General features: G+C 53.0%; 1 protein-coding gene across 4 annotated transcripts in view; it reads right to left on the bottom strand.

Moving 5' to 3' along the window:
- DIS3L2 (DIS3 like 3'-5' exoribonuclease 2) overlaps positions 1–12,015 on the bottom strand; it is a 192,424-nt gene that overhangs the window by 32,742 nt on the left and 147,667 nt on the right. For all 4 annotated transcript variants that reach the window (XM_067002818.1, XM_067002819.1, XM_067002820.1 and 1 more), the window contains one exon: positions 4,529–4,608. In XM_067002818.1, the coding sequence (XP_066858919.1) occupies positions 4,529–4,608 (80 nt within the window). The remainder of the gene's footprint in view (positions 1–4,528; positions 4,609–12,015) is intronic.

Here is a 12,015-nt window from a genome sequence, read left to right as displayed (position 1 = left end):
GCTCGGTTGGTAACCCAAACAACATTATACATCACTAACCTGTCAGCATCAGGAGTGCATGCACCCTGGCATTTGAAGTCCTGGTGTTTTAAGTGATAATCCAATGTACCAGGCATCATTGATCTCTATATAAAAGGGGGCACCACTTTTCCTATCAGCTGGAGCTATTTTTCACTTCTCATCCTCAAGAGTTGTGTGGTGCTGCCCGCAAGTGGCTACACCGCACAGCAGCTGTATCCGTAACGCTCCGGGTCCCTGGAGAGGAAAAATGATCAATACTCCCAGGCTGCCTTTGTAAGAGGTCTCTAAGTGGTTCCACGCAAGATGCTGCTCCTCTGGGTTTAGAAATTACTCCGAAGAGAACATGAAAGCCCCCGCTGCGAATTCATAATCATGACACACACACGCACAAAAACCAGCTGCAGCAAGGAATTAAAATGAAGTTCGTTGTTGAGGAGCAGGCTGGTATATCAGCAAAGACGGCACTCCTGGCATGAGGAAGAGACCCGAAGAAGAAAACAATACCTGGAGGCTCAGGGAGCATGAAAACCATGCTAGAGGAGAACCAGCGGGGGACGAGGAAGCACTACAATGTTCTGCAAATATGACCCACGTAACAGGAATCTTGACAGGGATTTGCAGCTCCTTGGTGTGTCTGGGATGGCAGGGACCATGAGCACCGCATCATCTGAGGAAGGTGGCAGCGATTAGAGAGTCTTGGGGGGCAGAGAAGGGCACTTGAAGGGTCAGGTTTGCTGTGGGTAGGTGAGCAGAAGTGAGATGGGATCCAGAGAAGCGTCTGGATAGCGATAGTGAATGCGGAGGAGACAGGATTTCCTATTTCTTAGACACAGACAGAAGACTTCCAGGGGGATCTCAGGTTGGCTTTGGCTTTTCCTGTACTTGGGATGGAAGAAATGTTCCAAGACTACCCGTAATCTTTCTCAATCTCATCCTTCCCACTGCCCGGCAACCTACAAGAGCAGGATCGGCCACGCTCAGGTGCCAGGCACTGCTTCAGCGCAGCTGGCATCGCAGTCCTAAAGCTGGGATCAGTGAGTTTGTGTGTCATAAGACAGGACTCCTGAGCCAAAGTGGATGCAAATGGCCTTGATGGCCTTGTACTGCCTGGGTGGGTTCTGCCGCTGGATCCTGTGCAGCCTGGGCGGGAGGGAGTGGCAGCGAGCCAGTCCCAGCCCAAACACCAGATCCGTGCTGCAGTCACGCTGCAGGAAGGCTGGCCAGGCTGGCCTTCCCTGTGACTGCTCTGGGGCAACGTGACAGCTGACAACGTGCTCCTGTGCAGCATGTCACCGTGCACTTGTCACCAGGCTGTCCCTCGTGTCACAGCCTTCCCAAAGCAGCCAGGTACGGCAGCCCTGTCCTCTGTAGATTATCCTGACTGATCCCCGTTAAGGAGAATTTAAGTAATATGGCTTAAAAACGAGAAAGAAGATGGCTTTCTTCTGCGTGAGGTCAAGTAATTTCCTCCGGGGCCAGGCAGGCTCAAAGGGCTGGCAGCCACGGAGAGGGAAGTGGCTGGGTCTGAGCAGGAAGCACAGGGAAAAAGATGTCCCCTGGTTTCCCCGTGACTGCAGGGTGGGCAGCGACGACCTCTCTCCTCAAACAGGACCAAGCACTGCACCTTCACCTCTGCTGGGACTATTTATTGCCATCACGTCCCAATATATCACAGCAGGGGACAGGGAGCAGAGCAGGTGAAGGCTCAGCACCTCTTCCAGTCTCAGTCCAAAGCTCCCAAAGACCAAAAGCTCCCCCAGACCTGGAGCCTACGCCGAGACCAGCTCTGCTGAATGAGGATGCATTCATTCACGCAACTCCTGCCCATGAACTGTGCTGGGGAGGAGGCACCATTGACACCAGTCTCCCCAGCGCCGTAGTGCTACAGGTAGGCAGGGGATGATAAGCTGCTGGGAGCAGGCGCAAATTCCTTGATAGGGTTTCATTTCAAAGAGAACAAACTCCAATTGATTGCCCTTGTAAGAGCCTGAATGGTACTTGCACTTCTAGCCTAAGCGATAGAAATTTTAATTGCTCTTGTAATTATGCTTTCAGCAACCTCCGGCCCTTTGTTCAGAGAGCAGAGGCCAGCATTCGCTGTTCTCCGGTGGCCCCGTCTGGCTGCAGCTTGGAACAGCATTTGCCACCTGGAGGGGAAGGGACACTCCTCTGGTGACCATGGTGGCACAGAGCCTCGCCATGCCAGGACGCACAGCATGTCACTAAGCATGTCTTCTCTGGGCTGGACACAGCTCCAAGACGTGGAGCAGGCACAGATGTTGTGGTGCTTTAACTTCTAGGTGCATCTTTTAAAGAGCGCAGAAGAGCTCTTATCCCCTCGGGTCCTGATCAGCGCTGTTCAGTCCTCACCAGGCTGGTGAGAACACAAACCCTACAATTTACCCTGGGAAATTGCTAAGGAAGAAGTATCATGACAACTGCCACGCTGTTCTGTGGATACCAAATTAACCCTGTAAAAGTCTCAGTGCTGGAGCAACACGGTCTCTGCTGGGCTGAGAGAGAGGAAAGCAGCACCGAGTCAATGCTTCGTACGCTATCAGGTTCCTAAATGCAGTGCTCTGGTGGCCATAAAGGTGCAGCGCACGTGAACTCTTCCAAAATCACTGAGGGTACAACCGGAGCCGAGCACACGTTTGGCTCAAGGGCGTTTTACCTGCAAGAATACGTCAGCTGTAGCACAGACCTTCACGCTTCAGTCTGTCGGACGAGCAGCCTCCGAGCCCCAGGGCTGCATGCACGGGGCACAGGGGATAAGCCTGGGCTCAGATTCAGCAAGGTTCTCCCTGGCAATGGATATCCTGCTCGCCATGCCCCTGGTTTGGGCAAGCCAGCTATAAAACACAACATACAGGACCTTGCAGGGAGGTGTAATGATGATTTGGATTTGTCAGGCACGCACAAGGTTTGGGTTTGCTCGCAAGTGCACTCATCCTGCCTGCACCGTGCTTTGCAAATGCACGATCCTGGCTGGCACCGCTCTGGTGCCTTGGCTCCCCCGGTTGCCAGAAATGCAGGTCACAGCCATACATCTCTACATCGACAGCTGCCAACATGCTGCAGCTACTTTGTCTCATGCTGGACCACTCATGGCTAAAATCAACGTCTCCAACTGAATTGCTATTGGCCTTAGCGCTTAAACAAAACAGCTCCACTCCCAGCCCAGGAGTTTCCTCAAACAATGGCACAAAACGCACACACAAGCCTGGGGAGAGGAAGGTATGTGGCAGAAAACACGGCTCCTGATTTTTGAGATATACCCCACACAATTAGAAACAGGGGATCTATAAACAGCCTTAACAAAACCCACCAGGTCTGGGGGTTTTCTTCTCCTCGCTGTCCATTGTGTACCATTGCCTTATGAACACTCAAAACCGAATGCTCTTCCCGTGTTGATTTTATGCTTTCGCACTTAACTGCACGTCTTCCTGCTGGCTTCGTGGTGCTGGAGATAGCAGCTCTTTTCCTTCATGCCTGCAGGGCCAAGGTGGTCGGAATGGGATCGGGTACTGCACGCTAATTGCCGACTCACAGGTGGGAAGGAAGGGCTTTGTGCTCTTCTCCCAGAAAAGATCCCCTTTCTTTTTTAAGCACACATTTCCCAGCTTAGGAAGAGCTAGGTGCCGCATGCAGATTTATTTCTTCCTTGTCGGGGCTGTTCTTCTCAGCATTTCAGCGCAGATCTAATTACAGGGCGTTGCACTCATTGACAAATTCATATACCATCCTATTTTGTGCTAGCCTGCAATAACTGGCAAGAAGCACAACTACATAGGTGGAGGTAACCGGTTATGGATTTATGATGGTATTCATGCAAAGAAACCCAGCACGAACACAGAAATATCCTGAACTGTGCTGCTGCCATCGATTTGACAATGAGAATGTGATTTGAAATAAAAACATCGTGGGTGCCAGTTCACTATGGGGCTAGCAAAAATAGGCAGAATACCTGGAAAAGGAGGACTCAGCTCCAAATGCATGCAAAGCTTGAATATCGTCATAAGGTACCTTATAAAAGTGGCTGCTATAGTGCCCACAAATGAAATGCCGCTCAGCGAACCCACAGGTGAGCTTGAGCAGAGAGGACAGGCTGCTGCGGCTCCCCATAGCTGAGCGGAGGTGAGGGCTGCCCAGGTGTGGATGCTGACCCCCAGCCCGCTCCCCCAGTGTCATCCCTGCAAAAAGCAGCCCTGGGGAAAAGGCTGGCTGGGTGCCAGAGCCCTCTGTACCCAAGTGTTGGCCTTTTAACCAAATAAAAGGAGTGACCGGCTTTTTCAGACACTGCAGGACGAAGGGGCTGCAGAGCCTTGTGCATTTTAAAGGCGCTGGTTTTACAGGAGCTGTTCCCAGTTTCAGGTCGAGCCTGAAGCCTGCTTTAATCTACTTTTAAGTGGTACAAGCAGCTGTGCTCCCTGTGCCAGAACACGGGGCAGATTCCTTTCGGTGCACCTTCCCCTATCTGCTGCGTGCAATCTGCCGCGGGACTTACTTGTTGCTGTCCCGGTACTGATAGATATAACAGCCTTGAGGCATCCCGCTCTCCTGGTCCAAGGTAAACGAGAGCTTCAGCTGCAGAGAGGGGGTGAGGGGAACGAGAAGAGAGAGAGAAAAAAAAAAAAAAAAGCAACATTTTAGGCTGTGTTCTCAGTCATCACAGCAACTGCGAGCAAGGCTTGTGGGAGAGAGCTAACTCGCCGAGACTGACACGCAAACACCGCGGCCTGGAACATAGCGCGGGGTTCCAAACCTCAGGGCGAAGTCACATGCGTTGCAGAAACCTCTCGCTTTTTCCACCCTTTGTTACTCTAAAGTGTTTGTGGTTCTTCTGAAATGCATGGGTCATAACGGCTCGCCCCTCCAAACCCACCCACACACACCGCCCCTCACCAAAGCGGCTGCGGTTGCCCTCAGACACCAGAGAAGCGAGCGCTCGCCATCGGCAGCTGCAGTTCCCACGAGCCTTTCTCTGAAAACCTTCCCGGCTCCATCCCGTTCCCCCAGCGCATTAGAACAGAGGAGAAACCACAGAGGGAAAGGTGACAGATTTTTCCTTCTGCGCGGAGTTATTAAAGAGCTGTTAGAAGGGTTTGCAGCTTGGCCCCGCGTCCGGCAGGAGGCTGTGATGGGACCTGGAGGCCACTCCAAGGAGGCGTTCGGCAAGGGCTTTCGGATTTCAAGCACAGCCTCGGCTCCTTTTATTTAAGGGGGAAAAATGAATCCTCTCTCCACAGGGCGGTTCTGCAGGGAGGCTTTTTCTTCAGGATTTTACATGCTGAACTGCCCGGAAAACGGCTCGGGGCTGACCCCCACGAGAGGGGGCCCGGCGGAGCAGAGCCTCTTTCCCCAGGGGAATGCTGCTGGGCCCCAGGGGAGAGGAGGGCAGGCTGTTCCTGCAGCCCCGAGGTGCAGCCCCTGCTCTCTGCACAAGGGCTGCAGACCCTCAGGAGGAGCGAGCAGGTCGGGTAAGAGGGGCAGCATCCTTCGGAGGAGGTTGCTGCAGTTTTTACGCACTGAGGGCTGTAGCTTTTTTGGGGGGACAGACTATTAACAGCGGGGCTATAACCACTGCTGGATCATTTCAGGACTTGAAATGGTCTGGGAAGACCACAGCAAAGGCTAAAAGTCAAAAGAGGTTTGTTAGCATGAGCCCGGCCTTTCTAAACAGGGAAAGGAGGAGGGAGCAGTATTGAGCCGCTCGTTTTGATCACAGACTCTCTCCTCTGGGGTCCAAGGAAATTGCTAACTCAAATTAACAGCCTATTCAGGAATGAACACAGAATTAAAACATCTTTCTCCCGTAGGCTGTTAAGAAACCCCGTGTGCTGAATCATTAGATGGTGCACCAATTTTCCCTTCCCTACAGGGTAGCAAAGTCATACGCTGTGCTCTCATTGACCCAAATAAAACTGCATACCATGAAATCATGGAAAACTTCACCATCTTGGTTACTGACTTAATAACCAAGTCCAAGGCTGAGGCCAAACCCAGCTGATCTCCTGGGACTTCCATGCCCCTAACCCTGTAAGCCACCCCAAAACACACCCCTGCAGCAGCACGTAACACATGCCTGCACTTTGCATGTGTCCACGACAGAAGTATCACAGTCTGTGCCTTCCTGCAGGCTCTGACCTTCTGCAGCTTGGCATATTCCTCAGTCCCATCTCTGAGAAGGGCGTCTGAGGCAGGACTAGCGGGGCCAGCTGGGGACGTTTCGTCTTACTTGACATCTCTGCAGCCAGGCAGCAGCTCCAGCCTCTCCAGATGCTCCGACGGTGCACGACAGATGCCCCACAGGAGCAGGAGGTCAGCAAGAAACAAGCAATTTCCCCAAGAGAGGCGAGTGATCACCTTGCTTTGATAGAGGCAAAGGTCACTTGGCTACAACCAGAGTCCCCCTGGGTCAGGGAACCGAAGGAGGGACTGGGAACTCCCCAAAGGCATTTTCCTGGGCCGGCTTTTCCAAAGCTTTCCTACTAGAGTATCAGAAGGAAGGTCTGAGCCAAAAGGGACAGCAGTTATCACAGCCACAGCTCCACACGCCCCGGTGCTCTGAGGGAAGGGCATCGCATTGCAGAGAAGAAAAACAAAAGAAAGTGCAAAATTGGGCTGCTTTGGCTACTTTTATCAATAGATCTGACTGGGACAAACTGAGGACTGCCTGAACCTCTCCTTTACAGCTCTCTCAGCTAAGTGGCCTTTCTGCTTGCACTAGCCACACACCTTTGGTTACAGCCCACCTGGGCTCCGTGCCCCCTGCAGCACTCAGGGCCAGAGGCAGCTCTGTGCGAGGAGACAAGTCCGGGGGACGGGAAGGAAGGAAAAGGGCTGGGAAGGAAAACAGCCTTGTTTGGACAGGCTGCAAGGGAAAGCTCCGGGGGAATCAGGTACGGGAGGGTGACCTTTCCACTATCTGGAGGGGACAGGGTCGCATGGATCCTGCCTAGCCAGAAAGAAAAGATCACAGTTCCCTAAGATAATGCGTTTTCAGCTTTCTGTTATTTTAACCCTTCTTTCTCTGGCTATGGCATTAAAGACAAATACAACACACCCTGCTTGGCAGGCTCCGTCCTCTCTGCTTACCCACCAGTGCCAGGAAGGGCTGAGGGCTGTGTAACGGGGACCAAACGTGCCTCGACCGCCTGGGGCACTGCTGTCAGGCAGGTGGATGCTGCTGTCACCTGCAGTGACAAGACCAGCAGAGAAATGCCGGGCTCAGGTTGTCACACGGAGATGGCAACTAAAGCTCTGTCCCGGCGGCTGCAGCTCGAGGCAGTCGTGATGTCGCTGATGCACAAAACCTTGTTTTTCCATAGATCTGCCCCGTCATGGCCAGCCAGGAGGGGCTGTGACCATCACACCCAGGCGAGGAGTCACACCGACTCCTGAAGGACCAGCCGAGCTCTGGCCGTGTGCCACCTGCAGCGCTCCGGCTGCCTCTGCTCGCTTGGTGCCATTTGGTCTCTGCAAGGAGAGCGGAGCCCACGGGCAAAACTTGTCACAGAGCGGCTGAGGCAGGGAGGGAAGGACCAGCTGAGCACTGCCAGGAGGCGAGCTGGGATGCAGGAACTGCTTCGTAAGCTTAAAGCTGTCCACACCCACCCAACACGGTGCTGTTGGGTCCCCTCTGCTGTTGGAGCCACTGGAGGCTGAGTCCTGCGCAGACCATCCTTGGACACGTGGCCACGTCTGCGCTGCTGTGTTCAGCTACAAGGATGCTCATGTCCCCAGCATCTCAGTGCTTTGGAAGATCTGCTCCGCAGGTTTTTCCTGCCACCACAGATCCCCGAGAACAAAACTCAAGCATCTTTTCCTGCCAGCTCTCTGCACACCCAGCGCTGCTGCTCCTTTCTGTTCCCGTCTCCTCCAGCAGCTGCCTTTTCCTTCTGCCTTTGTTCACTAAGCACATCACAAAACTTCTGCTTACTTCTGAACTACAGAAGGTTGCAGGGCAAGGCTGAGGATTGGAGAGATGTCAGGAGCTGATCGACCACTTTATCATTCCTCCAATCTCACTTCCACTGCAGCGATGTCACGAGACATCCCGAGCCCCCCGGACAGACAGAGACCTACAAACCAAACAGGCTTTTGCAATACTCCCTCTGGCACAGCTCTAACTCTTAACCAACTTGACAGCATTGCTCCAACACTGCAGGCTGCTTTGAAGCTCCTTTTTGTGTGTGTGTCAGAATGCAAAGACTTGCCATAAAGCCAGCAAATAAATACCAGGACAAAGGAAAGGCCACTGTTGTTCAAAACACAGGATTTGATGCCTGCGGGGACAATGAGGGCACTGAGTTTTCCTACAGAAACGCAAGTGCAGTCACACTTCCATCACAAGGAAGGCTCGTCAGCTGAAGGGATCTTCAGCATGAAACACAGGAGATCATTTAATTTTACAGGACACTGCTGGGCTCTGCTGGGAGAGGAGGGGGAGAGGAAATTTCCCAGCGCTGTGCGCGATTTGGCTTGCACTGCCCCCTTCAGTAGCGTAGCCCCGAAGCTCACATGCTAATAAAGATCCCTTTCCACTCCAATAGCTCTGCACATAAAGAGACGCCCGGCGTGGTGTGTGCGTGAACTCAATGGGAAGGGGAGCTGGAACAGAGCCACGCTGCGAACACAGTGCTGCCTCCCAGGCGAGCCCCATCAATAATTGAGACGTCAGAGGCGTAGGGAGGTGCACGAATAAGAGCTGTCAAAAGGAGTAATTGGGATCTGCGAGGATACGGTGATGGATAGGCTCGCTCGCTACCAGGCACAATTGCAATACACCCAAATTGAAGAGGAGCAGGGCGCTGAAATTCACAGGGCCAGGCAGTTTGATGGGCTGGATGTAGTTCCCTCAGCGAAGGAGAGCATTGCACCCATGGTACCGAACAGGAGTGGGCACACAGGCTGGCCACTGGTGGACGGAGCAAGAGAATGTACTTAGAGCACGTGGCCGATCCCGGCAATGTTTGGTGGCGCATATTGCAGGCTCGAGGTGATGGTGATGCCACCTCCTTGAGGAAAGTCATCTCCTGCCCACAGTGGTGCTGGGCACAGTGGAAAATGGCTCCACTCTAAGTTGGCAACATCCTCCCAGTCGCTATCCCTACGTCCTGAAATCCAGCAGGGGATGCAGCTGGCTGGCGGTGGGACCGCCCTTGCTCCTCCATCCATCAGACACCGATGTGCTCCATCTGCTCTTGGGCACCCGAGGGTTTCCACACGCTCCCTTGGCAGCAGGGAGCAGGCACCAAACAGGGCACGGACACAGACAGAAGACATCAGGGAAAGCAGGAAGGCTCCGGGCAGCTGCCCCACACTGCACGGACAGCTCTGGGCTTCCTGATCCCTGCAGGGACCCAGTGCCCTGCTCCGAGCAGACAGGTCTTGGTGGGGTTGTAGGGGAAGCTGTCTGTATTTTGGGGATTCTCCATTACCACAGAGGCCAGAAAGGGGGAATGGTGCTTTTACACCGCCTTGGACCTCCAGGCTTGCCTGGGCTTTGGTGCAGCCAGCAGCCGTCCTCGTTTTAAAGAAAGTTTTAGACCTGCAGCAATTAGGGGCCCAGTCATGCGATAAAGCCTGGTAGCTCCAACAAGGAGAGAGCGCGAGGAGCAGCTTTCTGGCTGCTGAAACTCTGCCAGTACCTATATTGACTCGGCTGGGCAAATTCTGCATGCCCCTTGAGTAAATGGTTTGGCTTGGATCCTCCCTTGGCTCTGAGCACCAAACCTCCGTCATTAGACTGAAAGTTTTCTCTGCACATGCACTGTTTCAGAGGTATTATCAGTTCAGCCGAATAACCAGGTCAACGATTTCAAACGTCCTGGGTTTGGGTCAATACGAGGGCATCGTGCTTTTGCCAGCCTTGGTTCTACTGTTCGAGGTAATTCCCCCAACGTAATGGTATTCAGGCAGAAAGAGATCACCCAGGGCAAGGAGGTGAAGCAAAACATGAGCCTGCAGAACAAAACCCAGGGGACTGGATCTAAAGATGACGCTGAAAACAGTCTCCTGAGAGGCAGGGGGTCTCACCTGCCCTTGGCACTCCCACAGTTATAACCCCGTCTGCACAGAGGTCCAAAAAGACTGGTATCAGCTCCCTCTCGGAATAAAGGCTCCCCTCTCCAGCAAGCTCTAGAAAGCTTTTTAAGAATAAACTTAGTCATCGAGCAGGTTTTTATGCCCCTCCCAAACTTTGGTTTTGACCTGAAAAAAAAATAACCCTGAAGTCCTGACACTCACTTTTCAAACCACAAAAAACGAGCCGTGCTCCAGTAACGTAATCACAGAGTTTTCTGGCACCTCGTCCCTTAAAAATACATCCATCTGCCTGCACACAGGCCATCAAACTCAATCTTGTTCACAATGGATTTCCCAATTCCTGCGTGCTGGAAGGGCTGCAGCGGTGCTGGCTGTGCTGACTGGACGAGCCCTTACAGAAGCACAGCCTGCAAACCTCACAGCTGTGTTTTCACTTAAAGAAGCTGCTCTTGAGCACTTCTCCCTCTGGGTCGCTTTTCGATTTGCACTGCAGATCAAAATTGCTGCAGAAAGACCCTGGGTAGAGGTTGCACTTCTTCCTGGTTGCCCCTTTCTCTAGGAGGGAATGGAGGAAGGACAGGATGGGGTAGCAAAGGAGACATCAGGAGTCCTCCAGTGGATAAAGGCAAGGCAGGGAAGCTTGCTGCCAGCTCACCTAATGACCTGTCACGTTGGGTTCGTGTGGTTCTTCCCTTCTGGCTTTGCAGACAGCGAATGTTTGGCCAGTCTCAGCACCTAGTTACAGGACTGCTGTTGCTACTGGTTGGAAGTCCTGAACTGGTCCTAAACTGGTCCCATCTCACCCACTGCCTCCTCGGTGAGACCTCTTGTCCCCATCCCTAAATGGGTATTTTCCAGGTGAAGGTTTTAATTCCCTAGGAGGCTCCAGAAGCAGTCCCTGCTGCCCCGTGTCCTCAGCACTGCTAATCCCCAGGAGACTGAGACAAACAGAAAGGCAAAACCACTGTCCCATGAGCCTGCTCCTCGGGGAAAGTGTGCTCTAGAGGGGACATCACTGGTAGCTGCTCTTCCTCCCTCTTCCTGCCCCAGTCATCCACTCGAGACAGCCCAACCCTCGCACTGCCATGCACAGTGGGCACAGGAAGGGATCAGCGATGATCATGCTGCACCTAGCATGCTCTACAACAAGCCAACGCACAACCCAGAGCTCCTGTATGTGAGATGACAGCGCTGAGATGACAAGCTCCTTGTCAGCCTAAGCTAACTTCTCCCCTTTCACGGGGCAGAAGAACACCTGGGTGTAAATGGACAGCACAGCAAAGGGTGACTTAGGGCAATTCCTCTCCGTCCCCGTTCCTACTTCCTCTCCGTCCCTGTTCCTACTTTGTTCTCCAGTCTCGAGGTCTCTCGTACAGGCAGGTTCTCTCTTACTTGCCGCAATACAACACATCACCTCGGGTTTTACTCACTCCGCACCACCCAAGCAACACATCTCTCTCACGTCCCTTCTGTCACAAGACATTAGCCAGCGAGCTACATCTATTAACAGGCTCCAAGATCCATGCGTGGGGCTAAAGGAAAATGTCAACCTGAAAGCCAATCCAACCTAGGAAAACGAGCTGAAACTCCTATGGGGCTTTACTTCTGGCCTGAATCCCTGCTGCTGCCTGCAATCCACCCAGGCAAACACAAGCACATAAAACACATACAGAGTCAGGGAATCCCCAGCAGAGAGTAAGATGGAAGACAGCATTTCTCTTGCTTCTCCCCCTTCTTAAACTAACTGACCTACTTGACCAGCCTGGGACCCAACGGCACAATGAGTTACTACTAAATTATTTCTCAGGCTGCAGCAGATCTTGCTCTCCAAATATCTCCCCTGGACCCAGCGAGGACTCTGGTGTCTTCCCCTCCCAGGAGCAGACACCAACGCACATTCCCTAGCACATACAGGTGCTGCTTTGTTGTCTCATAGCCCCCCAA

Source organism: Anser cygnoides, chromosome 9 (genome assembly GCF_040182565.1).
Source record: "Anser cygnoides isolate HZ-2024a breed goose chromosome 9, Taihu_goose_T2T_genome, whole genome shotgun sequence".
In the NCBI taxonomy this organism is placed as follows: Eukaryota; Metazoa; Chordata; class Aves; order Anseriformes; family Anatidae; genus Anser; species Anser cygnoides.
This window is presented reverse-complemented; position numbering and strand designations above follow the sequence as displayed.